Source organism: Crocodylus siamensis, chromosome 4 (assembly GCF_052110815.1).
Source record: "Crocodylus siamensis isolate JL-2025a chromosome 4, ASM5211081v1, whole genome shotgun sequence".
In the NCBI taxonomy this organism is placed as follows: domain Eukaryota; kingdom Metazoa; phylum Chordata; order Crocodylia; family Crocodylidae; genus Crocodylus; species Crocodylus siamensis.
In genome coordinates this window covers 43,341,188-43,367,601 of record NC_143398.1, presented here as the reverse complement: position 1 = coordinate 43,367,601, position 26,414 = coordinate 43,341,188, and the positions used below count along the sequence as shown (strand labels likewise).

Below are 26,414 nucleotides of genomic sequence, written 5' to 3'. Positions count from 1 at the left end.
TCCCCACCTCTCTAGTATATGGGGCAGGGTAGGTGTGTTGGGCAGAGGGTCTCAAGCAGCCCCTTGCAATCTGGAACTCTACCAGCCTGCAAGGGAAAAGCCAGGGTTTCCTATGTTTTTCTCCTTTAAAAGAGAATCCATTTTTAAAGTTTGTTGATCCATTTTTAAAAATTGGGTCACAACCCTTTCTTATTTTCTTGCAACCCACTTTTGGGTCATGACCTATGGGTTGAAAAACGCTGGATTACATGACAAATATCACTTCAGTCAGTACCCGGTTTTGCTTGCTTTCACAGCAAAAGTGAGTAGATCAACCAAAGTAACAAAAATACTTAAATGCAGCGTACTGGGAGGGTCACACACAGATGGATACTTTCTTTATGTCTGTGCTTTAACTTGTACTGAACAACAGGTCCCCAGAGGAGAAGCAACTTATATTATCATCAATAATTTTTACAGAATGAGAGAATAAGAGGGAGGAGGTTTTAACAGACACCTCAACTCAGTGGTCCACTACACATCTGTAACTACACTGATAGCATTATAATAAGCAGACCAAATCATTTCCTTCTGTCCTAATGTCCTAATATTTTAATAAAAGTTGACCTGTTATACAAAGAGACTAACATCCCATGGACTAACATTCCAAGTAACAAACATATCAACTTACTTAATAAGCATAAACGACAAAATCTGAGTTCACTAGCTTTGATGCAGCATTTTAATTTATGACTAACCATTTTCCTTCCTATATCTCATGACAAACGAGAATAAACATGAAGGGGCTGAGTGCCCTCAGCTCTCCTAAATGAATCAGTTGGAGTTAGAAGTGCTCAGGACTAGGCAAGGTGAGATTAAAAGGAGTTAGAGATGGATAAAACTTACACAATCCAGCCCTGTAATAATAATAATAATAATAATAATGATGATGATGACGACAGACTGTTATCTATCCAGTAATTTTCTCCTGTTGTGTTTTGCCCTGTTTTAAAATACTCAAGTACTGAAGCTTTTACCACTTCACTTAAGAGGATATTGTAGCCTAGTATCTTACCATTAGGGAGAGTGTCATGCTATTCTACACACATTTTCCTGCTTAATTCTGTTTAACAACTGTTGGTTATACCTCTCAATGAATCTCTGAAATCTACCAACAGAAATTAGAGATGATTAATTGGTTTATTAACATTCCAGCACCATTCTCTATTTATGTAGTTTTGTAGCTTGTTCTGATTACAATGTTTTGTGGAAGGGACTTTTTCCTGACATGGACCAAAAAGCACTAAGGGTGTTCAAATTAGGAAAAATCCCATAGTGGTTCAGTCATACTAGGGTAGAATTGCTCCTTTCATCATAATGAATACCTGTCACAGCAGTGAGTCTGGTCCTTATATATGTCATATTTGTACAGTATTTTCTGCTAAAATGAGACAGTCTGCTGGTATGGAAAGAGAATGAAAAAAGCATAAAAATTAAAATGTCACAGGATGGGGGAGGAGAAGCTAATATGGTTTTATATGAAATCTCAAAATATATTAATTTTGATGAGAGTATATGTCTTCTAGAAAGCAAAACACACTTGCTTAACAAAGCTGATCATTACTTTCCACTATTAGATCTATTGGGATTTTAGCCATTTTAATTTTTGTTCTCTGTAGCCATATATTTTTGCTTAACAGGACTCCAAACTAAATGGAATCCTCTAAGACTCAGGAGGACTCATGTGTTCTCAATACTGTCAATGTATTCTTATGCACGTTCACTCCCTGGTGTCCACTTAAACTGGTTTCATTATACAGCCAAATAAGGTTTCACAATTATAATAATTGTAGTAATAGCCATTGGTTCATGAAATTTGTGAGAAACACTGTAATTAACTTCTCCTGTTTTTACATGATTTGGAGCCACTGTTCTTATTCATTTCACCATTCAGTATCGCCCAGTGACATTCAGACCTATTTTTATAAAGATATAGAATAATATATTATATGGCTCAGAGAAAGGAAGACGTGACAACAGAATGAAATCACATGTTCCTCAACCACACATCTAGGTGGAGGTCTGTGATTTGATCTTTTTTAACTATTATAGTAAATTACTCTGGAGGATTGTGATTTTTTTAACTGACATGCTAATGCTATTGGTTCAACAGTATATACTTTATTTGAGCCTGATCCTGTTCTTTGGTATGGATCTAGTAAAGCACTTGTGACTATTTAATTTTAAACTTATAAAGCACACAATTTTAAGCACTGAACAGGGCTTTATGATTTGTATAGTTCTTGTTCTCTCTGTCTGTATCAGTTAATTATTATTAGGTTGTAATGGTATAAAAATGAAACGTACATTAGACTCATTTTATTTGTGTGTGTGTGTGTAGATAGATATAGATGCACACACACACACAAAATATAAGAAATTCTGATTTCATACAAGTTATTTGTTTAAACTTAAGCACACACTGAAGTGTTCTACTGAGTTGGGACCTAAATACTCAGCATGTCGTAGGACTGAGCCCTTTGAACAAAGGCTGCATCTTCTATTTTCCATCACGTGCTTCTAATTATTCTGCTTAGCCTGCAGCCTACTGATTTAACAAAATAATATTTGGATTTTAAATGTAATGGTACTCTCACCTAGCATCCTTTAGGGATCCCACTGTAATGCTGTAGGCACCCCTCTCCCCATTTAATTCCTAATGTGAGTATCCTCAATGCTATGAAAAGCATGAAGCACTAATGCCTTCAATGAGCTACTTGTCTGAACAAATCTTTGAAGAACTGAGCACCGCGCTTATCCCGCAGCAGGTACTGAGGTATGAACTTGCTACTTCTCTGGAACGGTGCTGTTTCATTTTCCTCCATTTATACACACAAACTCAACATTGTTTGCCCTTTCCACGCCCCCATTATTTTATGACCAGTTCTTATCCCTAGTTTATGCTATTTCTACCCTTTCCTGAAGCATACCAAGGGTGATTTTTGAATTTATTTGACAGTATTTTATAGGCTTATCATTGCACTATTATTCACCATCATGAGCACCTGGTTGAAGTCACACTGGCAGAAAGAATGCTTTGAAAAAATGGAGGGTCAGATACTCAGCCGTAGTTCTACTGCCTTCATAATGCTTGGGCACAGCTAGGCCAAATGAGAATTCCTTCAGCAGATCACCACTGGTATAATGTTAGCAAGGCTGATTCTTATACCCTACTCTCTCCAGGCACAGAAAAAGTGCCTGTCTATCAAGGTATGTCTTCAGTCTTCCCTTTGTGAGCTGGGCCCTCCGAGATCCTCTCTGATCTCTTTTCTTTGGTCCCATTCATGCCCTTGGAATCTACAGGTGCCTGTGTTTTCTTTTTGTTCCCCTGTGTGAGCAAGTGGGGTGTCCTAGTAGGGATTAGGAAGCCTGTGTTCTTGCCTTTCCATGCTTGATATGACAGGAAGTGGAGGGGGATTTGCTATGCTACGACGGCCTGAGCATGCCTGTCTGCCTGCCCCTTATACATTTTTGGGGGGCCTTGTTCCTCTGTGTGGGGAACTGATAATAGGCATACTGGATGTGTACAACAAGCCCACAGTGCTGAGACTGGGGTCAGGAGTTGAGAACAGGCATGCTTGGTGCAATTACAAGCTCTCAAAGTCTGGCACTGGGGAGATGAGAGATGAGAACACCCACTGAGATGAATGGAGCAGTTCATCTCTCTCAGACCTATTGTTTCAGGCTGTATTCATCTTCATGGAGCATTCTCATTCAGTTGGGAACATCATGTTGCTTGATGAGAGCATCACATTGAGATGAATGGGGAACTTCACACAGATCTGAAAACCTCTTTCTGTTTAAAGGTCAGTTCTTTGAAGGCCCAGTCCACATTACAAAGTTGTATCGACAGAACTCCAGTTTTGCCAGCAAAACTTTGAGCATCCAAACTCCTCTGCAGCAGCGGCAGCAGAACCCTTGCATCACAGCCAGAGTTCTGCTCAACTGCTCGAGCTAATTCTTCCAACAGTCAATACAGGTGGAATGACTATCACAATGAATACATTTGAAGCACCTGCAGATCCTTTGAATTGGTTATCTGCCAGCCTGGGGGTAGAGTTAAGGTTGTACAGGTATGTATCTCTGTTTCCTGGTTTACAGAAGTTTGAGTCGGAAGAACTTTAACTCTTCATTGCTTGGTTTTCTAAAGTCTGAATTTTGCTGAACTTGGCATTCTGAAAGTGTATGAGGTAATGCTGAATTAAAGTATACCAAGGATAACAAAGAATGTTATCATTCAAAATATGATATACTGCATATATAATGGAATAATATTTACAAACACAAACATTCATCTCTTCAAAACTGCCCGAAATCCAGCTTAAATGTAAGGTTTAACATTTGTAGTAGAATAAGATTCAAATCTAAAAGGGGTAAAAATGCATTTTAGACTAATGAATCTTAATTAACAAGATGACTGTAAGAAGAAATCCAACCTGACTAATTAAAACCTTTACTTTGCCTTCCCCTAAATACACTGTCCCAGCTCTCTTGTCCTTCCACTATGTTTTCCTCAGCCAAATCTGAAACACCATGCTCCACTTGTCTAGCCAAGGTGTCCTCAGAGTTAACTACTCATGGGACCAATCAAGCAAAACACTGAATACTACACACAACACTTTACTCTCTTAATATCTCCCCGACCTTAACATGCAATGCCCCAAATGTACCATTAAACAAAAGGATCAGCAAAAACAACTGAAAACACAGTAATGATCATCTTGTGCCAGTGTTATGTAAGGGAAGAGTATACATGTACAGTTTCTTTCTGTAGATTGAAGGAAGCAAGGGGGCGGGGGGTAAGAAACTTACTGATGAAAATAGCAACAGAACATCTGCAGAGAATCATTTAGCATAATCTGCACACAATATTTTGCAGCATAGTTAAAAAGGTAAAGGACAAAAGAGTAAGTGTAAACTGTGTCAGAGAGGTAAATCCATTTTAGTATCTATGACCACAATTCATCAAAGCACATAAAGAGATGCTTAACCATAACTATATTCTTAAGCCCATACCTATTCAGCAAAGCTCTTAGGTGAGAGCTCAACATATTGTTGAACAGGAATGGATTTAAACACTTGCTGTAAAGCTTTGTTCAATCGGTGCCTATAAAGCTTTACTTTGGAGCCATAGCCGTTAGTAATAAATGTTAGCCTTTGAAAAATGTCTACTTACTTCACAAACAAAAGGCCATATTCAATAACAGAAATAGGCTGATGATTTGGCATTCTTACAAGATATTAAAAGTTACTCAGTTGATTCATAAAGTATAATTTCTCAGTGTGGTTGTATCCACTAAAAATGATTGCCTGCAAGCCCCCCAACCCTCCCACACCCCCTTCCCTGAAAATAAAGAGCTTTTGCAGTAACTTTAAAGAAATTATTCCTAAAATATTGTTTGAATTTCATAGTATTTTGGTGCCCATCGTTTACAGTTTTGTATGCAGAAACTGATTTTTGCGTGTGCCACAAGCAGACTGGAAAGATAAATATGAATCCCTAGTTTCTGAAAGAAAAGTACTTTTCAGCTTGGCTAATGTCCTAGCCGACAGTGTTTTCTCTAGAAAGTTTAGTGGCACCAGACACACATGACAAAAATCCCACAGGTTGCAACATGAATGTAGATGCCACTTGGAACAAAATATTATTTCTTATAAACTGCTCTTTTGAAAAACATGATCAGTCACTTGTCTTGCAAATGAGCATTCTGAATAACTCATAGACATCAAGAAGACTGCTCCACAAGGGGGCTAGAGACAGTAGCCAGCAGTCAGTTGTGTAGGCAGCACTGGAAATCTACTGAACGAGGTGAGCAAGATGCCTCAAGTGAACTTGCACAATACATGTTCATTACAGCTCGTCTCACTAGAAACAGCCTGAGAGCTACGGCCTGTGAGCACTTGCTGACTGTAGCACAAGTACTAGCTGAATGCAAAGCTGGATTTTTCCTTTCAGAACTTGGTGTGAGATTTGGCATGCCACTTATATTCTTGTATACCACAATGGCATTTTTTCCTGCAAGGATTTTTCTTTCATATCCTCTTCAAATACTTACAGGTCAATGCAGCAGATGACAGAATTTGACCTCCTTCATTGGCCATGTTTTTAGTAACAAATTCCCTCTCCCTCTTTCATATTAAAAAACTGCCCACAGGACACCAACAGCATGGACAAACATTCACTTGAAGTGGTTTCAAAAGAGGAGGGGGAGCTGCTATAACAAGAACAATTACTTGTGCAGGAGCTTACGACTTTAACCCTGCTTCAGCCAGAGTTAAATTACAGCTGTTTAGCTCACTTGTATTAGTATAAGCCATGCACATGTAACAGTTTGAGCCTAACATCTGTGGGTCATTCTTGTGGGCAGTGTCCTTTCCTTTTTGAAACCACTCAAAATGAATGGTTGTCTATGACTTCAGACCTGGCACGTGTCATCCTCTGCCACACTTCAAGTTTGTTTTCCAAAATCTGGGAGGCTTTAGAGGTTTTCAAATAACAGTTTGGGAGAATGTTTTCATCTAGGCAAAAGCAACATGTTTTTCCCTAGGTTCATTCTCAGAAATAGTTAAACAGTTCTGGCTAAAACTAAAGGGGAAAAAGATCAGCATGAAGCAGATGCTTGGAGTGGAAATTTTCAGCCAAAATGGTTAAAATTAGGCAGAGGTGGATACATCTACTTGTGCTATTAAAGCGACAAAATTAACTCTGGCATGGTACGTGCCAGAGTCAACTGTTTCCAGGTGCACTGTCTACATGTGCATCTGGGACTGCAGCACTTTATGCTAGGGTGGAGCAATCCCCAGGCTGGCATGAGGCTGGGGTGGGGGATGGTCAGCCCTGGTCTCCGGGTGGCAGTGTTGGGCAGTGGAGGGGCTGGCTCGGGCACAAGGGTACAGGGTTAGGTGGCAGGAAGTCCCCGCATTTTAGCATCCTCATGCCCAAGTCAAACCCTGTCACTGTCTACATGTGTTTCAGCGTACATAATTACTCTGTCATATGGCAGAGTTAATTAATTTACTGTACCTTAATACTGGCAAACATGTAGACTGTTACGCTTTGCTGCAGCCCTAATTACTCAACTCTGCGGTAAAGTGCACCTGTAGATCTACCCAGTATAAGTAAATGAAAACAGGTCTTATAATGGAAGTGCTGGAACCCAGTCAGTGTTACAACTGCTGCCTACAGCAGTGTTCTACGTTAGTAGATATCTCAGTTTTAGGAATTACTGTATGACAGTTATTGATTAAATGTTTCCACAGCATTCATGTGTAACATGTATTTTAACATTAATTTTTACTGGGCAAAATTACTAGGATGCAGGTGGTTAGAAGACTGAACCTAAAAACGTATACGAATCTCACCATGGAATAAGAAATAGAGGATACTGAAGGAGGGGAATAACTAGCTAGAAAGGGTTTTTTGAATGGCAAATCATCAGGGAGTTGCAATTCAGAGCTGGAGTAATGATTTATAAAGTCAAAGGTATACAGATAGAAAAATGTTAGCATTACAGTTAAAAAAAAAAGAGTGTTAAAGCCCAAGGATGAGAAGAGAAAAGGTTGACAATTTCCGAGTACAGTCAGTTAGAACAATTTCCATAATACCTAATGAACAAGTGCCAGAAGTCTGGAGACATATTTCTCAATATACTGGTTATATAATTCTTAGCACAAACACCAAACTGCTCACATCTCCTTGTAAGAAAATGTTAGAGTTCATTCAAGTTAAATTTTAAATAATTATGTTTTGCTTTAAAGCATATGGTCAAATTATTTTTCATAATTAAGATGGTTTTCTATCATTTTTCCTATTAATCCACCTCTTTGGAAATCTGTAACCGAAACATTTCTTCACCCAAAATGGTAAATGCAAAATTACAGAATTATGGAAAAGTAGGGCTGAAAGGGACCCGCAGAGCTCACCTAGGCAAGATCATCCATACTATCCCATACAAATCCTTATCTAACTTACTAGTAAAGCTATGCAATCAACTTGGTCACACAACTACAAAGCATAGATAGCACCCTAACTTGCCACAATGGGGGTTACTGTCTTGTTGCTGAAAGCTTTTAAATTGTGCTTGAGAGATCCAAAGAAGAGGGCCAGGCCCCATGCTACAGAGGCAGGCAACTCCCCCCTGCCCTCTCCCTGCCATTCTGAGCATAGGATAAAATTCCTTCCTTATCCCTAATATAGCAATCAGTCTGACCCTAAACAGAGGGGCGAGACCCTTTTACAAGGAATCTTTGGGTTTAAGTCCCAGATGCAAAAGTACTGGTACACCCCACTCAAAATCCCCAATCCCCAATGCTTCTGAGGAAGGTGAACTACATCCACCGCCCCTCACCTCCCCCCCCACTTCTGCCCACACACATGTAGCAACAGGAGTGGAGAAAGCCTTTCCAGCTCCAAGTGGCAACCAGCAAAACCGAGAAGTATGAGAAATATTAAACACCTTCCACTCTTCTCTGCAACCTGGGGACAACAAACACAAGTCCCCACAAGCTGGGGGATGGGGGACTACTGCCACTGCTGGCCTGCTGAGCAACCCTTGCAAAGCCAACAGCCCAAGGCACTTAAGGGAGCCCACCCCTACCCCAGCCCTGGCACAATCTGTGGGCAAGGCAAGAGCCCCTAAGGGGACACTTGCCTGCCTGTACACAAATGTTAGGAGCTTGGGGAATAAGCAGGAGGAGCTCATCCTCCTGCTTAATGCAAATAATTATGATGTCATAGGGATAATGGAGACCTGGTAGGACTCCACCCATGACTGGACTATGGGTATAGATAGCTATACCCTATCCAGGAGGGATCATGTAGATAAAAGGGGCGGGGGTGTAGCTCTCTATGTTAAGGAAGGCTATGCGTCCCTGCAAACTGGTGTTGGCAACCAGGGTGGATGACTGGAGACCCTCTGGGTTAAAATCTGTGGTGAACACGACACAGGGGACACAACGGTGGGAGTCTACTACAGACCTCCCACCCGAAGTCAAGAGCTTGACCAGGAATTCGCCCAGGAACTGGCTGAGGCCGCATGTTCCAGGACTAGGGTTGTCATGGGTGACTTCAATTACCCGGACATCTCAGGGGAGGATCACTCACCAAAATCTGAGTGGTCGCAAAGCTTCCGATCGTGCATGGATGACCTCTACCTGACTCAAGAAGTCTATGGGCCAATGAGAGGCAAAGTGCTGCTCAACCTGGTACTGGCTACGGGGGATGACCTAATCGGCAACCTATTGATCAATGGGAAGCTGGGTGACAGCGACCACGAGATGATCATCTTCACCATCTGCCGTAAAGCTGGCAAGACACTCAGCAACACAGAAGTCCTTGACTTTAGGAAAGCCAACTTTGACAAGCTCAGGAGGCTTGTCAGTCAGGCCCTAAGGGACCATGACCCCAGAGGGAGGGGAGTTCAGGATCAGTGGTTGCTGCTCAAGGGAGCAATCCTCAATGCACAAGCTAATTCTATTCCATCTCGCAGGAAAGGCAGCAAGAGGGCACAGCAGCCCCCCTGGCTCTCCAGGGACCTAGCAGACCTCCTGAGGCTAAAAAGAAAGGCCTACAAAGGATGGAGGACAGGATTCACCTCCAAGAAGGATTATTCTGCACTGATTCGGTCCTGCAGGGAGCAAACCAGGAAAGCCAAGGCTGCAACTGAACTCCAACTAGTTTCGAGCATCAAAGACAATAAAAAGTCCTTTTTCAGATATGTGGGGAGCTGGAGGAAAAGCAAGGGCAACATTGGACCCCTGCTGAACCAGATGGGGCAACTGACAACTGACACCCAGGAAAAAGCTAACTTATTACATGGGTATTTGTGTCAGTCTTTCATCAGTCCCATGGTACACCCATGCCCACCATGGGACAGGGCAGTCCGGGTGAGGGGGATCCAATGCCTTCCATTAATGCTGACCTCGTGAAGGAACACCTTGAGAAGCTGGATACCTTCAAGTCAGCCGGCCCTAACAAGCTACACCGCAGGGTACTCAAGGAGCTGGCAAGCATCACAGCCCAGCCTCTGGCATGGATCTTTGAAAACTCCTGGCGCTCTGGTGTAGGGCCCGAAGACTGGAAGAAGGCCAATGTGGTGCCTATCTTCAAGAAAGGGAGGAAAGTGGATCCGGCTAACTACAGGCCCATCAGCATGACTTCTGTCCTGGGGAAGATCTTAGAAAACTTTATTAAAGAGGCCATCCTTAATGGACTGGCTGACGCCAACATCCTAAGGGATAGCCAGCATGGGTTTGTTGCGGGTAGGTCTTGCTTGACCAGTCTCATTTCCTTCAACGACCAGGTGACCTATCACCTGGACAAGGGAGAAGAAATTGATGTCATATATAATGACTTAAAAAAAGCATTCGATTTGGTATCTCGTGATCACCTCTTGGTGAAACTGACTAATTGTGGCCTTGGGTCCACCATGATCTGCTGGCTGGAAAATTGGCTCTGTGGTCAGACCCAGACGGTAGTAATAGATGGAAGTCAATCATCATGGTGCCCTGTGACCAGTGGGGTCCCCCAAGGCTCTGTCCTTGGACCCATATTTTTCAACTACTTCATTAATGATGTGCACATTGGAGTCAGGAGTGGACTGGCGAAGTTCGCCAATGACACCAAACTCTGGAGCAAAGCATCCACACCAGAAGACAGGAAGGTGATGCAGGTTGACCTGGAGAGGCTCAGCAAATGGGTGGATGAGAACCTGGTGGTGTTTAACACTGAAAAATGCAAGGTTCTCCACCTTGGGAAGAAAAACCTGCAGCATCCTTATAGGCTTGGCAGTGCTACGCTGGCTAGCACTACAGAAAAGAGAGACTTGGGGGGTCATCGCTGACCAAAAGGTGAACATGAGCCTGCAACGCAATGCTGCGGCTAGTAAAGTGACTAAAATGCTGGTTTGCATTCACAGATGCTTCTCAATCAAATCCCAGGATGTCATTCTCCCCTTGTACTCGGCCTTGGTGAGGCCGCAGCTGGAGTACTGCATCCAGTTTTGGGCTCCACAATTCAAAAAGGATATGGAGAAGCTTGAGAGAGTCCAGAGGAGAGCCACGTGCATGAGCAGAGGTCAGGAAAACTGACCTTACGACGACAGGCTGAGAGCCATGGGGCTCTTTAGCCTGGAAAAGAGCAGGCTCATGGGTCATCTGATGGTCACCTATAAGTTTATCTGAGGGAATGGTTGTTCACCAGAGTGCCCCAAGGAATGACGAAGTCGAACAGTCACAAACTCCTGCAAGACCGTTTCAGGCTGGACATAAGGAAGAATTTCTTTACTGTCTGAGCCCCCAAGGTCTGGCACAGCCTGCCATCGGAGGTGGTTCAAGCACCCACATTGAACACCCTCAACAGTAAATTGGATGCTTATCTTGCTGGGATCCTGTGACCCCAGCTGACTTCCTGCCCTTCGAGTGGGGGGCTGGACTCGATGATCTTCCAAGGTCCCTTGCAGCCCTAATGTCTATGAAATCTATGAAGTCCATCAAACTATCTTACTGGACTGTCAGAGCTCCCCTTTCTGTATCACCTCCATAAACTTATCCCAGCTCCTTTAACTTTCTCTTATAACTCATGTATGCTCTATCCCTCTACCTTCCCCAACATACACAAATAGTACAGTATTGTACTGTAGACAGGTGGCATATGGGCTGTCAGCTCCATTTTTGTTACACCGAGAATGAAGAAACATTATGGTGATAGAAAAAATATGTATTTTTTTCAACAACATGAAAATTCATATCGTTCAAATGCTGTGTCCATTAAACCTTCATCATTTTCCTTTAGAATTTAAACTTTAAAAATCTAATAGAAATCTTTCAATTGGTTGGTCAAACGGTTTTCCAAAATATTTGGCATATACAGTGACTTAATCACACCCATACAGAAACATTAAGTACTACTTAATTTTACAAAAATATGGCTTAAGAACAATTAACTGAAGTGTCTCTCCACTGCTGATTAATTAAGAAGAGCAATTATGTCATTTAGGGTGTTAACTGCTAATTACACCATAAAAGACCTTTGTCAAGTTGATTTTAAGTGAGATATTAAGTATAACACTCTGCTGTAATTTTATACACTAAAAACACAACTCACAGACATTCCATGCTTGCTCACAGCTGAGCAACTATAATATTCAACTAAGTGATCATAAACACCATGCAATCGAAATTTAACTGTACAGAACATTAGCAAGACCATGCAGAGTTGACATACAGTCAGAAAATTAGTGAAGAATACACACGTGGAATCATATAAAGAAGCCATCCAAGTTGGTGTAGAAAAGCTAGGAATCTGTGGAAGATTAAGAGGCAAACTTGGAACTTTTGGAAGAGCTACATTGGGAAGACTGTTGGTGATGCTCCTGTGAAGAAAACAATGTAGGAACACAATAAAAATAGAATTTTTAGGACAACAGGGGAGCAAAACCAGATCAGACAGAAAGATAAAGCCATGTGGGTTAGACCTTCAAGGAAACACTTACTTGACAGGTTGCCATGATTCTTGTTCAAGACCTCTGTGAATGGACTGAGCGATAGATGATTCCATGAGATCAATGTAGCGGATGACCAGGGGAACAAAAATTTCTTGCAAGTGCTTGTGAAACTTTCCATTGCACAAAAATACTTTAAAAAACAAACAGAAACAGTCCACATTTATTTATCAAGCTGTGATCCATTTAGTTAATATAGCAAAAAGAATTTCCTAAAACATTCCAGTACATAAATAGTTCTAAGAGCAGTGATAGATAGCATGACCCCTTTTCTGCAATGGACTTAATATCAGACTCTTTGCTTTTGCTTCTAAACAACTAACAAATACAGAATTGGGCCGTGATTAAACAAAGCACTTAAGCATGTGCTTAACTGTCATTAATTATAATGTCATTTCATTCTAATACTCAGACCTATACATCAGGGAATTCTTACCTTTAAGAAAATGCTTAACAGTTTCACTGAATTGGGGCTTAGTAATTAGCTTGCTCTAACAGAATATTTAGCTACTAGGTCAGTGAACAAAACAAAGCAAGATATATATCCTATTAGTCATGAAGAAATATCCAATCATTACTCTTTAATTATCTTACATACATGTCCAAAAGCCACAATCACGAATAGCTCTGTACAAATAGACAGATCCTGCAAACACAATGACTGTGGCTAATGTCTGAGAGAGGATGGTGACTACGAATATCATGCACACAGCTTGACTTGAAGAATATTTTTAATGGTTCAAAAACTACATCAAAATATAACCTCCTCTACTCCAGTACAAAAAAGTGGCTTTTGTTTCTTTCATTGTCTCTTATTTTTATATTTTTTATTTGTGAGCATTTTCTTTCTCCTTCTATATGGAGTATCCCCAAGTATTCCCTTATCTAGAATCACAGCATTAGTACCTTTCAAATGTTTACATTAATATATATTATATATATATAAAAACCAGTCAGCACAGACTGTAGACCCTCTCCCCACCATTGTTTTTATTCCTGGGAAAGGCTTAAGCCATGCAGTACATCTGGAAGACATGGAAACTGTTCGGGAAACATTTTCACTATGGCCTAGGGCCCTTCTACACGTACAGGTAAAGGTGCAATGGGATCTAATGAGCAATTCACACAATCCCAGGTTCCCCCTGCATCTGCTCCCATGCAGCTGATGGGACTCAGCAGGTTCGCAGATGGACAGGGCTCACAGCAGGGGCAGCGGGGAGAATGCTGCAAGCCCTGCATTTATGAGGCTAGCAACAGCAGCTGCAGAGTGGCAGCAACGGCAGCGTTTTCTGTGCTGGCCCTTTTATGTTCTCTCCAGCCAACAAAGCTGCTCCCACTGCCCCTGAGGAGGCTTGCAGGGGTGGGGAGAAGACAGTGTTTTCCCTGCTGCAGTTCCATAGCTGACAACACTGCCACCACTGTGAACCTTGTCAGCTGTGGGGCTGTCAATGGGTGGTGCACCCCTGTGGCTGGGAGCCCCTCAATTGATGGGGCTCTCAGCCACAGGGGAGCACTTGGTCACACATTCAATTCATGGCATGATTAGAACAAGCTATGTAGGTTATTGCTTGTTTTATCATGCAATTAATTGGCTGAACATGTAGGTGGGTCACAATTTAAGACATGATTAACATGTATAGAGAGGGCCCTAGTTTCATCCACTGATGTCAGTAACACCAGGGACTGCTGAGGGTTTAGGCATAATATTGTTATTTCAAAGTAATGATCTGAAGCCAAGAATTATTTTCATTAGAAAGAGATGCTATTAACCACCTTTATATTCACCTCTTTGCAAAGCGATATGAAAAGTTTTAATTAGGTTATTTTGCCATAAGTATTTGTACATTAAGCATTTCATTTTTTAATAGGACTTTAAAAAAGTGGCAGCTTTTTATTTTAATATCTTGTAAAATTAGCAAAATAGTAGTCAATAATATTATGAAATAAAGGGATTGATCCTTAGCACAAAGGTGTGTACATACATAGAAATTCAGTGTTCCAAGCCCAAGGACCACCCCAGCAAAGACTTGAATACCCCTAGCCTAAGAGACAAGGAGAAGAGGAGTATCAGCTTATGATTAGAAAGGAGGCAGTTTCAAACCCTACACTGTTAAGAACTTAAAGCTGGCATTGTCAAGTTTTTCTGAAGTCAACATGTCACTTTTCAGGCAGTCATTGAAGACAATGTAGGACTGGCATAATATAATCACAGGTGCTTGAAGACGTGAGCAAGCACGCTATTGCTTTCTGAACAAGCTGTAGAGATGCCCTACTGTAAGCTCTGCTCAGAGGGAATTACAATAATAAAGCTTCATGGGCAGGAGGGCATGTGCTACTATTGAGAAGCCAGAATGGAATTAAAAAGGGGCACAACCAGTAAAAATTGAACACTGAAAAAAATGGTCATACTATACTGATAGTCAGCTTTGCAAGAAAAGGAAATTATCTAAAATAATGCCAAGAGTTTTAACTTGCCTTTATCACCATACAAATCTTACTTAGAAGTGATATACAGGTTGTAGCCATATTGGTCTATAGGCAAAAGGAACTGGAACTCTTGGCAGAGGTGACATCTTTTATTAGACCATCTAGATATATGCAATAAAAACCCCTTTATTTGCAAGCTTTTGGGCACACACCCTTCTTTAGGCATAGAAGAATGCAAAGATTGTAAAATTTCTCATAGGAGAAATTTCTCATGGCCACCTCCCCTTGCGGGGTCTGCTCCCTACTGGGGTCTCTGGTGCGCCAGCTGGAGGACCTCCAGGCCACAGTCCAGAGACTGCGTGCCATCAGGGACTGCGAGCAGGAGATAGACTCCTACTGCCAGGCCCTTCTCCCCCGGGAGCTGCAGGGGAGAGCTCCGTCTCCCTCCACGACTAAGGAGGACTCTGGGACCTCCCGCTCTGCCCAGTCAGGGGCATGGACCAAGGTGGTCAAGGGCCCCAAGGCCCGCCGCACCAAGGGCCCTCCCTCGCCGGAGCTTAGCAACAAGTTCGCACCTCTTGCAGCCCCAGCAGAGCCCACGCAGTTGCCAGCTCCCGCAGGCAACCCAGGCTCGACCGCAGCTACTGGCCCCGCTCTCCCCAAGACAAAGCGAAAGGTGTTTGTTGTGGGAGACTCCATCCTGCGGGGCACTGAGGGGGCAATCTGCCGCCCTGACCCCTTAGCCTGGGAAGTCTGCTGCTTCCCGGGGGCCTGCATCCGAGACATTGCGGAGAGGATCCCGCAGCTCCTCTGGCCCACAGACCACTACCCCATGCTCCTTATTCATGTGGGCACCAATGACACGGCTCGGAGCACCCCCAGCCAGGTCATGAGGCGCTACAGGGAGTTGGGAGCGGGGCTTAGGGGTCTGGGAGCTCAGGTGGTGTTTTTGTCGATCCTCCCAGTCTCGGGCTATGGGCTGAGGAGGGAGAGGAGGATCCACGCAGTGAACCAAAGACTGCGGCGCTGGTGTCATCGGGAAGGCTTTGGCTTCCATGACCACAACCCGCTCTTTGGCGAGAGAGGCAGCCAGCTGCTGGGAAGAGATGGCCTCCACCTCTCTCCCCTGGGGAGGAGGCTCTTCTCAGCCAGACTGGCTGACCTGCTCCACCGGGCTTTAAACTAAGCCCGCTGGGGGATGGGGGGACTACTGCCACTGCTGGCCCGCTGAGCAACCGTTGCAAAGCCAGCAGACCAAGGCACTTAAGGGAGTCCACCCCTGCCCCAGCCCTGGCACAATCTGTGGGCAAGGCAAGAGCCCCCAAGGGCACACTTGCCTGCCTGTACACTAATGCCAGGAGCCTGGGCAACAAGCAGGACGAGCTCGTCCTCCTGCTCAGTGCAAAGAAATATGATGTCATTGGGATAACAGAGACCTGGTGGGACTCCAGCCATGACTGGACCATGGGTATAGAGGGCTATAGCCTGTACAGGAGGGATCGTGTTGACAAAAGGGGCGGGGGTGTAGCTCTCTATGTCAAGGAAAGCTACATGTCCCTGCAAGCTGATGTTGGCGACTGGCATGGACAGCTACAGCCTCTGGGTAAAAATTCGTGGGGAATACGGCACAGGGGACACAACGGTGGGAGTCTACTACAGACCTCCCACTCAAAGTCCTGAGCTTGACCAGGAGTTTGCCCGGGAACTGACTGAGGCCGCTTGCTCCAGGACCTTGGTTGTCATGGGTGACTTCAATTACCCGGACATCTCGTGGGAAGATCACTCAGCTAAATCTGAGCGGGCGCAAAGCTTTCTCTCGTGCGTGGATGACCTCTACCTGACTCAAGAAATCTATGGGCCAACGAGAGGCAAAGCGCTGCTCGACCTGGTACTGGCTATGGGGGACGACCTAATCGGTGACCTAGTGATCGATGGAAAGCTGGGTGACAGCGACCACGAGCTGATCACCTTCACCATCCGCTGTAAAGCTGGCAAGTCAGTCAGCAACACAGAAGTCCTCGAATTCAGAAAAGCCGACTTTGACAAGCTCAAGAGGCTAGTCGGTCAGGCCCTCAGGGACCATGACCCCAGGGAGATGGGAGTTCAAGAAGAGTGGTTGCTTCTCAAGGAAGCGATCCTCAATGCACAAGCTAAATCTATTCCAACATGGAGGAAAGGCAGCAAGAAGGCACAGCAGCCCCCCTGGCTCTCCAGGGACCTAGCGGACCTACTGTGGCTAAAAAGGAAAGCCTACAAAGGATGGAGGACGAGATTCACCTCCAAGGAAGATTACTCTGCGCTTAGAGTTTATTAAGGAGGCCATCCTTGAGGGACTGGCCCAGGCTAACATCCTAAGGGATAGCCAGCATGGGTTTGTTGCGGGTAGGTCTTGTTTGACCAATCTCATTTCCTTCTATGACCAGGTGACCTATTACCTGGACAAGGGAGAAGAGATTGATGTCATATATCTTGACTTCAAAAAAGCTTTTGATCTGGTATCCCATGATCACCTCTGGGCCAAACTGGCCAGTTGTGGCCTTGGCTCCACCACGATCCGCTGGCTGGGAAATTGGCTCCGTGGTCGGACCCAGAGGGTTGTGATTGATGGCAGTCACTCATCGTGGTGCCCTGTGAACAGTGGGGTCCCTCAAGGCTCTGTCCTTGGACCCATACTGTTCAACATCTTCATTAACGATGTGGACATTGAAGTCAGGAGTGGACTGGTGAAGTTCGCCGATGACACCAAACTTTGGGGCAAAGCATCCATGCCAGAAGATAGGCGGGTGATCCAGGCTGACCTGGACAAGCTCAGCAAATGGGCAGACGAGAACCTCATGGTGTTTAACACCGAAAAATGCAAGGTTCTCCACCTTGGGAGGAAAAACCTGCAGCATCCTTATAGGCTTGGCAGTGCTACGTTGGTTAGCACTACAGAAGAAAGAGACTTGGGGGTCATCATTGACCACAAGATGAACATGAGCCTGCAATGCGATGCTGCGGCTAATAAAGCGACCAAAACGCTGGCTTGCATCCATAGATGCTTCTCGAGCAAATCCCGGGACTTCATTCTCCCCTTGTACTCGGCCTTGGTGAGGCCGCAGCTTGAGTACTGCATCCAGTTTTGGGCTCCACAATTCAAAAAGGATGTGGAGAAGCTTGAGAGAGTCCAGAGGAGAGCCACGCGCATGATCAGAGGTCAGGAAAACAGATCTTACGATGACAGGCTGAGAGACATGGGACTCTTTAGCCTGGAAAAGCGCAGGTTCAGGGGTGATCTGACGGCCACCTATAAGTTTATCAAGGGTGACCACCAGGATCTGGGGGAACATTTGTTCACCAGAGCGCCCCAAGGGATGACGAGGTGGAACGGTCACAAACTCCTGCAAGACCGTTTTAGGCTGGACATAAGGAAGAATTTCTTTACTGTCCGAGCCCCCACGGTCTGGAACAGTCTGCCATCGGAGGTGGTTCAAGCACCTACAATGAACACCTTCAAGAGTAAATTGGATGCTTATCTTGCTGGGATCCTATGACTCCAGCTGACTTCCTGCCCTTTGGGCAGGGGGCTGGACTCGATGATCTCCCGAGGTCCCTTCCAGCTCTAATGTCTATGAAATCTATGCCTGAATGTGCCCACCTTTTTCTCTTCAAGTAGAGACTGACCCATGACAGCTCCCAATGCTCAGTTGAGCATGGAGCAGCTCTAGGGTCCAGGACACAACAATAACCTACCCAATCAGTGGTACTGGGCTGGCGGCAGAATTGGGTCCTGGACCTAGCAACCCTACCTGATCCCCAAAGGTAGATGTGGGGGTGCCATGAGCCCAATATCAACAAGCATCTCCCTAATCTCATGATCACTGTGCTCTGGGCCTTTAAAAGTGGGCATGTTAGAAGCCCTAACTGCACATCTGTTTTCTTTCAAGTTCCCAGTTCACTCATGAAAGCAGCACCTAGGGAGCTGGGAGCTCCTTGCTCCCTAGCTGCAAGCACTGCTTCATGGTGTGGGGCACATGCAGCTGGGCAGCCAGGAGTTCCTAGTTCTCTCTGTCCCAGATCATGGTTTCCTCAAGCAGAGAGCTTTAAAGAGCTTTAAAGAGTGTAGTGAAAGCATATTTGCATCAATAGACTTTTCTATGTCCATGTACACCTTTTTTCATACAGATGTCCTTTTGCCAATGTACAATGGTCTGTGTGACTGAGTGGAATTCACATTATCAATAACTTTTTTTGAGAAAACAAGAAGCCTGAGATACTGGAGTTTGAGCTTTCTCCATCCTACCAGATTGTGTAGCAAGAACATTCCACTACGTGAGGCAGATTTTTATCCAAATAATTCCTTTAACCAACAGCAGCCATGATAGCAAGACATTTCAAGAAGTAAGCCCTCAACACATTGCCTTTTCTAAGTTAGCTGCTGTCACACTGTCAATTGGTGTACTAAGGTTTAGTCAGAGCAGCTTTACAAATGTTTTTACTGAGCAACACTTTATGGAGAGTACTTGCTTTCCTAGAGGCCATCTGAATTAACCTTATAACATTCCTAGTTTCTACTAATCTGGGAAAGTGCCTGTGTCACAAAGCAGTGCAGCAATAATGCCAAGCAACTGTACAGTGAGTGATGCCAGAAAGAAGAGCGATGCAGCTGGAAGTAAATGAAACATCAGAGCAGAGAGGGTCCTGGGTAAGGAAAGTCACTGAAAGATAAGACATAAGTTATTTCAATTTTACAAATGTCCATGCCCCAACATTTACTTCAGTCTGAGGCAGGCAACCTTTGGTAGCAGAAGCTATCCCTCACATCATTCTATATTAAGAGGGATTCATTCAAGGATTTCTTAATGCACTAAACTCAAAATGTGGATCACCTGTATAAGTAGCAGCAGAAAATAAACTGCATCCTATAGCAACTCTTCTCTCTAATATGACTCATTATTCATGTGGATGGAAAAATAAGATGGACGTGACAAACTAAAGCAAAGCCAACATCTGCTCAGATCCTCAGGTACTCTAAAAACTTCAAATGTAGAGATATGGAGTGCAGTGAAATCCCCAGTGTGATCCTGATAATGTATATGTGGGACAATGACAGGTAACCATGCACATGATAACAATGAAGATTCAAGCATGCTCTGACAGTATGACTGGAATAAGCAGAAAGAGGGAGATACTTATAAAAAATGTGCTAAATCTGGGCTTAAACAGGAAAAATTATTCAAATGACACTTTATGTGGAGTCATACAAAGAAAAAAAGGACACAGGGTACTATAAATGAAGATGGAGAAACATTTTTCTCCTTTGCCAGAGCATGCAGGACATAAGACACTATTAAACTAAAGCAAAGTAGATTTATATCAAATCTCAGGAAAAGAATTACTAATTGTAACAATAGCAGGGCAAAAGAACAAGCTACCTAGGATTGCTGTGGACTTTCCTACACTGGATTTTAAAGAAGAGACTTTATAAGCACCTATCTCAGATAGGTTTTGGCTAAGTGAATCATGCGTCTGCTCAGGACATTGGACTAGATGACCTGAGGTCCCTTCCAACCCTGTGATTCTTTATGTAGAACCAACAGAAACTAGTAGTTAATTAAGACATTGTGTTACAAACTCAACTACAGACATGAAAGGCACATTTTGCAAATCTTTCCATTTTGTTTAATTTATCAGACCTCTGAAAGACATCTGTGAAATATGCACCTATCCATACAAAATGTCAACCTTCTTCTATCTTTTGCTTCTTTGTGGTCTTAAAAAAAGATAAAATACATTCTTCCAACTATACAAGGTCATTTTTTCAACTCTCTTCTTTTTTGTAAGTACTGTTTTAGCTCAAGTTTAAAAATACAGAAAGCAATTACTCATGAACTGAGGACTAACCTCACAATTTTTTGCTGCAAAGATAAAATGCTGCAAAAATTACCATATCTTCTCATATATCATGTCCCCAAATAAGAAAAGCATCCTGTTTTTAGAAGGGAACATGAAGATTTTTTTCTTTAGTTTTAATTGAATCCTGACTGCAGGGCATCTTGACCACAAGGTACCTGACTGTCACTACTGAGGCAAAAATGGCATGTGGTATGCAAGTAAATATGATAAAGAAAGCTACCACAGGTTTTGCTTCACGCTCCATCTTTTCTATTGAATTTTCACATGCATTAGCCATTTTAAATGTAATACTAGTAGATCTACATAATACTAAGAAAGGCAAAAATAATAATAATATAAAAGCATTTTGATCAGAATTATCAAAATGTTACGATGCATAATAACTTTGCTCTGCTCAGGTATCTTTTCCATTTTACTTCAGCATATGCAGAATGAAAGCCAATTCTGTGGTATCTCCAGAAGACATACTATGCAAGGTTAATTATATGGAAATTGATCTTTCTTGATCCATTTCCAATCCAGTTTACTAGATACTGTTATACTATCTGTCTTCTCAGAAGATTGTATTATCTTTTTATACTAAGTCTTCTCTTGTACCTTTATAACAATAAATCACTCAACTATACTGAAGACCTGTACATACCAATATATTGCAACTTTATTTTAGATATTTTACTTCATATGAATGATATCCCTAAAATAATTTAGTGAAGTAAAAAAAATCATGACAGAGTGTGGGACAAGTTGTGCTATGTGCAGCCAACAGAAAATATAGGCTTTAAATGAAAATATGAAACCAGATAGACCGGTGTAAAATGACCGCCCCAAAAGCAAGAGCTGCAAAAGAAGCCTGCTGCTAAAACAGCAACAGTAAACGGGGGAGGGGGGGCAGGTCTTCAGTTGGCAGTGTAAAGAGGCAGAAAAGCTGACCAAAAAGAGATTCCCACAGGAGAAAAATATCTCTGGGTGATGTGAAAGTTAATGTACTTGGCTACTAGACCACTTTTGTTCAGCTTCCTGGCATGCATGACTGAGGACACTTCAGAGTGTCATTGTGCTTTAGTTATCCATAGCTCAAATGTTGGGCCATAAACCAGCCAAAGTAGTTTGGAGCTGACTTGAAGCTGCTCTAAAGTAACAGACACTGGCACACTTTTGGTTCTAGGACCGGGGACTTGCAAATTGTTCCTTTACAGCCCTCCTTGTCAGCTGTGCCCTGTGCTTTACTGAATGCCACGGAAGATTGAATCCTGCTTATCTAGAACAAGAGTTAGTCCAAAAATATAATCTGCTACCTATTGTTCACATGCAAAACATTAAGGGAAAATGCAATTTGGTCTTCTTTAATACAATGGAAAACTGTGTACCATACAGGTCAATCTTTTCTTTCCTGCTTACTGCTGAGTTAATGGAAGCTGTGCTTGGATGCATTTTGCTTTAATCTAGTATAATGCCTTGTATTCTATAAAAGAAACTCAAAAATGTCTAATGGTTTTAGAATAAAACAAAACACACTGATAAAAATTACACACTCTCATTATTCTGCATTCTTCCTAGCACTAAATTTTTGAGATATTTATGAAAATAATCTCACATAAAGATTTACTTAAATGCATTCAATATTAGTTAGATTATTTCTATATTGTTGGCAGTTCACTCATGTCAGGTTTATATGAAAACTGATTCCTGCATCTCAGATTTAGAGCTCATTTAAAGCTCTTGAGATAGAATAACACGCAGGTGTCAGTCCTCCAAATTTCAAAGGTTGAAGATTAACCTAATATGCAATATGGTGACCTAACAGTTCTTCATTTGAAAGAAATCTGAAAAGTAATCTCTGATATAGCCTCAGTGTGAGAATAACCCAGTGGGATTTCCACCTCTTCATTTCCTAATGAGTTTTTTGATAATGAGAGGTGACTTTGCCAGTCACTCTGGGCTCTATTATGGTTAATTTGACTCCACTTCACTCTCCTTGTTAATTATTAACACTAGCCTTTTTATCCTCATGAGACCACATTCCTGTTTTTCCCTTTTTAGATTTTTATGAGCCTATCTTTATAAAGGTAAAAGTCTTTGAGAACAGGTTTTCACTTAGTATAAAGCCAGAACATTTATTCCATTTAGGAAGACTCTGTTACATCGATTGTATAAGCATGAGGTGTTCTTTCTGATGGCTTTAATGTACTAGCTATGTGAAAGGGCTGTTAATTAAAGAATAAGCACTGTGGTATGTTTCACTTGGGAATTGGTTCTTGATAGAATGGTCATTTGCCACTTGCTAGCATATTCACCGATTAAAAGGTGACTAGTTTCAAGGATTGCTTTTCAACAGTGTTGAAAAAAACCTGATCTGTACAATTTTCCAGATGGGTTTCACCTGTCAGAAATGGTCACTTTCTATATGTATTGCGATTAGGCGAATTATGGAAATAGTATACAGGTGTGACATTTACTTTTTATAGTCATTGCTTCTTTCTCTTTTGGTAACATTTTACAACCCTGCTGATAATTGCTTCATTACGAAAACACATTTCCCCGTTTTAATAAAATGCCTTTCCTGAGACTGTTTCCTTAGTAATCATTTAGAGTAATTATCCATTTAATCTCTTCAAAGAAGAAAAAGAAAGCAGTAGCTTACTAACAGTATATTCTTACCTAAGTATGGAGCAAGTATGTTTGTATTGCCTGTGTGAGTTTGGAAATCAATAGACAAAGAAGCCCAGACTGTGAAATAAAAGGGGTAGTTAAAATGGTGGTGTCATAAAATCTTCCGAACTAAGTACAGACAGTCAAAAAGCCCAAGGCTGAACTGATTCAATCTTTACAGGTCAGTCTAAGCTGCATAGACTGAACTGATAAACAAGTGACTAGACATTCACTTTTGATTCTGGAAATGCAGTCACATGCCTGCAGTAGCTCAGGCCAGAAGCTGAGGGATGCTACAGCACGCCTACCTGCTCAGCTGGAGCAGACACCTTGGGCCAAAGCTCATTTGTCCACTCTGGGGGGATACGGGGGGAGGGAGGGTTGTGGTAGAGGTGCAAAGCATCCTGGGATGTTGGGGAACTGTGAGTTAACTTGAATCTGGAGGGGATCTGGGACAGAAGTTCAATAAACTGATTTAACTTAAATCAGTTAAGTCTGATACTACATCCATCCAGGTTTATCTTAAACTGGTTTCAGCCATTTCATAATGGTTTATGTGCATTGAACTTCTGTTGTGTTACAGATCGAAACCAGTTTCTGATCACTTATACTGGTTTATGTGCAACTTGTGTCCCTAACCCTGAAGATCAACACCCTTATTGCTGCAATACAGTTCCGTTCTCTAGATCTAAGGGTCTTGAGTACTGCCTAATATCAAATTAATAGTTGCCACTGGTTAAATTAAAAACAAAACAAAACAGAACAAAAAAGCCTGTTCCCACCCCTGCCCAAACCTTAATATTCCACAATACAAATGCCAACATTGCAATTATCATTCTCATTGGCAATTTCAGCTCAGACACCAAGGATGGAATGGACACAAAGAACTTTTTTACACCCTTTCAAGCATCTCATAAAAGCTAACAGTTAAGCATATAGGTGTGGCACATGTAGGAAGTTTGTGTTGTCTAAAATGCGCTTTTACTAGGGAGCTCCAAAGGAGCAATTTCCAGCACCATTCACAGAACACAAACAAAAATAAGACAATAGCAATAAAACCCATGCACCTTCTCTCACTTAGAAAACTATGTAAACAAGACAATTATACATCGAGAGTGTGGCTTTGCACTGTACCAATTAATGAAAACACAATTAAGTGCTCATAGTAAGAGATTGTGATAATAAGGGCCACTAACAGAACATAAAACAACAGAGGAATACAGGTTCCTATATGACTATATTACCAATGCTTCTCAACCTGGGCTAGGATGACTAGTTCTATGGCTGAGAGGACAGTTCAATATTCATGTTTATCCAGCCTTTGCCTGCAAAGCAATTTGCCTTTGAAGGCGGTAGTGAACTACACTGTTGCTACTTACTGCTTCTTGTGATGTGGATACTTCTTCAGTAGGAACTGCATTAAGTGATGTGTAACTCCTGATTTAGCACAAGCACTCACTACCTGATGAAATTCAATTATAAGCAATATAAGTTACAGCACCTCTGATCTTGGAGTCAAAGTCACTGTATCTTAGTTCCAGTCCCTCAGGTCATGCTGTTTTCTATACTTAACAACAACTGAAACTAGCAAAGATCATTTTTGGAATGGTTTTGAAGAAAAGAATAAAAAATTTGGTTTTCAGTGCATATAAATATTTTGTAATAAAAATGGAAAAGCTTGGAATTAATTGAGACATAAAACACAGCAGCATTTGTTTTTTGAAAAAAACGTGAAGAACAATAGATCATTCTATTTTTCTCTTATCAAGAATAAGCAGTAAATATAGTAAATCCATGTATAGTAAACTCCATGTATATTGCCTTAAAATGCTCTTAAAAATCTGCCTGCACATTATAGTGCAGCTTTTAAATGCTTTTAAATTTAACTCGACTAACGTTCATGAGTTTCACTGATATTTCTTGAGTAAAATCACTAACAAAAAAGAATAATAAAGTGTAAGTGCTGTATGCTAGACATTTTAAAATTGGCCAGAGCCAAAGAAAGTTAAAACACTGTCTTGTACTCATGAAGTCCAAATTACTGTACAGTACAATGTTTAAAAAAAAACAAGACATTTATTTTGCCTATATGCTTTACTCCAGTTAATGCTGAGTCTTCATTGCCATTATAAATATAGTCATCATTAAAGCAGTTACTTAAATAAATGCTTAGCATGAGTGTAAATACAGACAGACCTATTTAAATATAATATAGTAATAACAAAATATCAAATATTTATTTTGATGAGTTTAGAGTTGAACAGCTGGGGCAATACTATCCGGAAGGGTTTAGCTATAGGAAAGACCTGAGTGGCAGAAAGATGAGCAACAGCTTCATTCCAGAGGAACTCAGCACAGAAACAGGCTGAGTAAAGACGACATTTTATTTCTGCTTTGTTCTGTAAATGATAGAACTTAGAATTTTAAAAAAAAAATATTTCTATAAAACAAGGAAAGAAACTTCTGGACCTTACTGTCATTTCTTAAGAAGTTATTTAGCAACTGAAAAAGTGGAAAACTGTCCCAGGAATCTTGTGGCTGTGCCTCCAGTACCGAATCCATATCAACAGAGAAAAGGGACAAAAATTTCTCTGCATGCTCAGCCAATAGGTCTGGCCACCAAGCAAATGCCTATAAAATGAAAAAAAAATTAGTAAATGTAATCCCCAAATAAATTAGTACTATGGTGCAAGGGTGAACTGTGGATGTCATATAGTTATATCTTTTATTATACAGAGTTGATGTGCATTGCATGTGTAACAAATATAAATGCATTTTGAGAAGTATCAGAAATAATCTGAATGTATAACTCTGAAAGATAAAAATCACTGTCACAAATGCAAAAAAAAGAAAAAGCAGCAAGTAGGTCTCTGAAAAATGAGTATAGTAAATCATTTAAAAAAA

General features: G+C 41.9%; 1 protein-coding gene across 9 annotated transcripts in view; it reads right to left on the bottom strand.

Annotated features, from left to right (window-relative positions):
- Positions 1-26,414, bottom strand: part of CADPS2 (calcium dependent secretion activator 2) — a 619,537-nt gene that overhangs the window by 52,538 nt on the left and 540,585 nt on the right. For 6 of the 9 annotated variants that reach the window (XM_090042182.1, XM_090042184.1, XM_090042183.1 and 3 more), the window contains exons 18-20: positions 25,985-26,141; positions 12,531-12,672; positions 12,291-12,410 (exon numbers count right to left, since the gene is read on the bottom strand). In XM_090042182.1, the coding sequence (XP_089898308.1) occupies positions 12,291-12,410; positions 12,531-12,672; positions 25,985-26,141 (419 nt within the window). The remainder of the gene's footprint in view (positions 1-12,290; positions 12,411-12,530; positions 12,673-25,984; positions 26,142-26,414) is intronic. The other 3 variants (XM_090042189.1, XM_090042190.1, XM_090042191.1) reach the window with 1 other exon arrangement.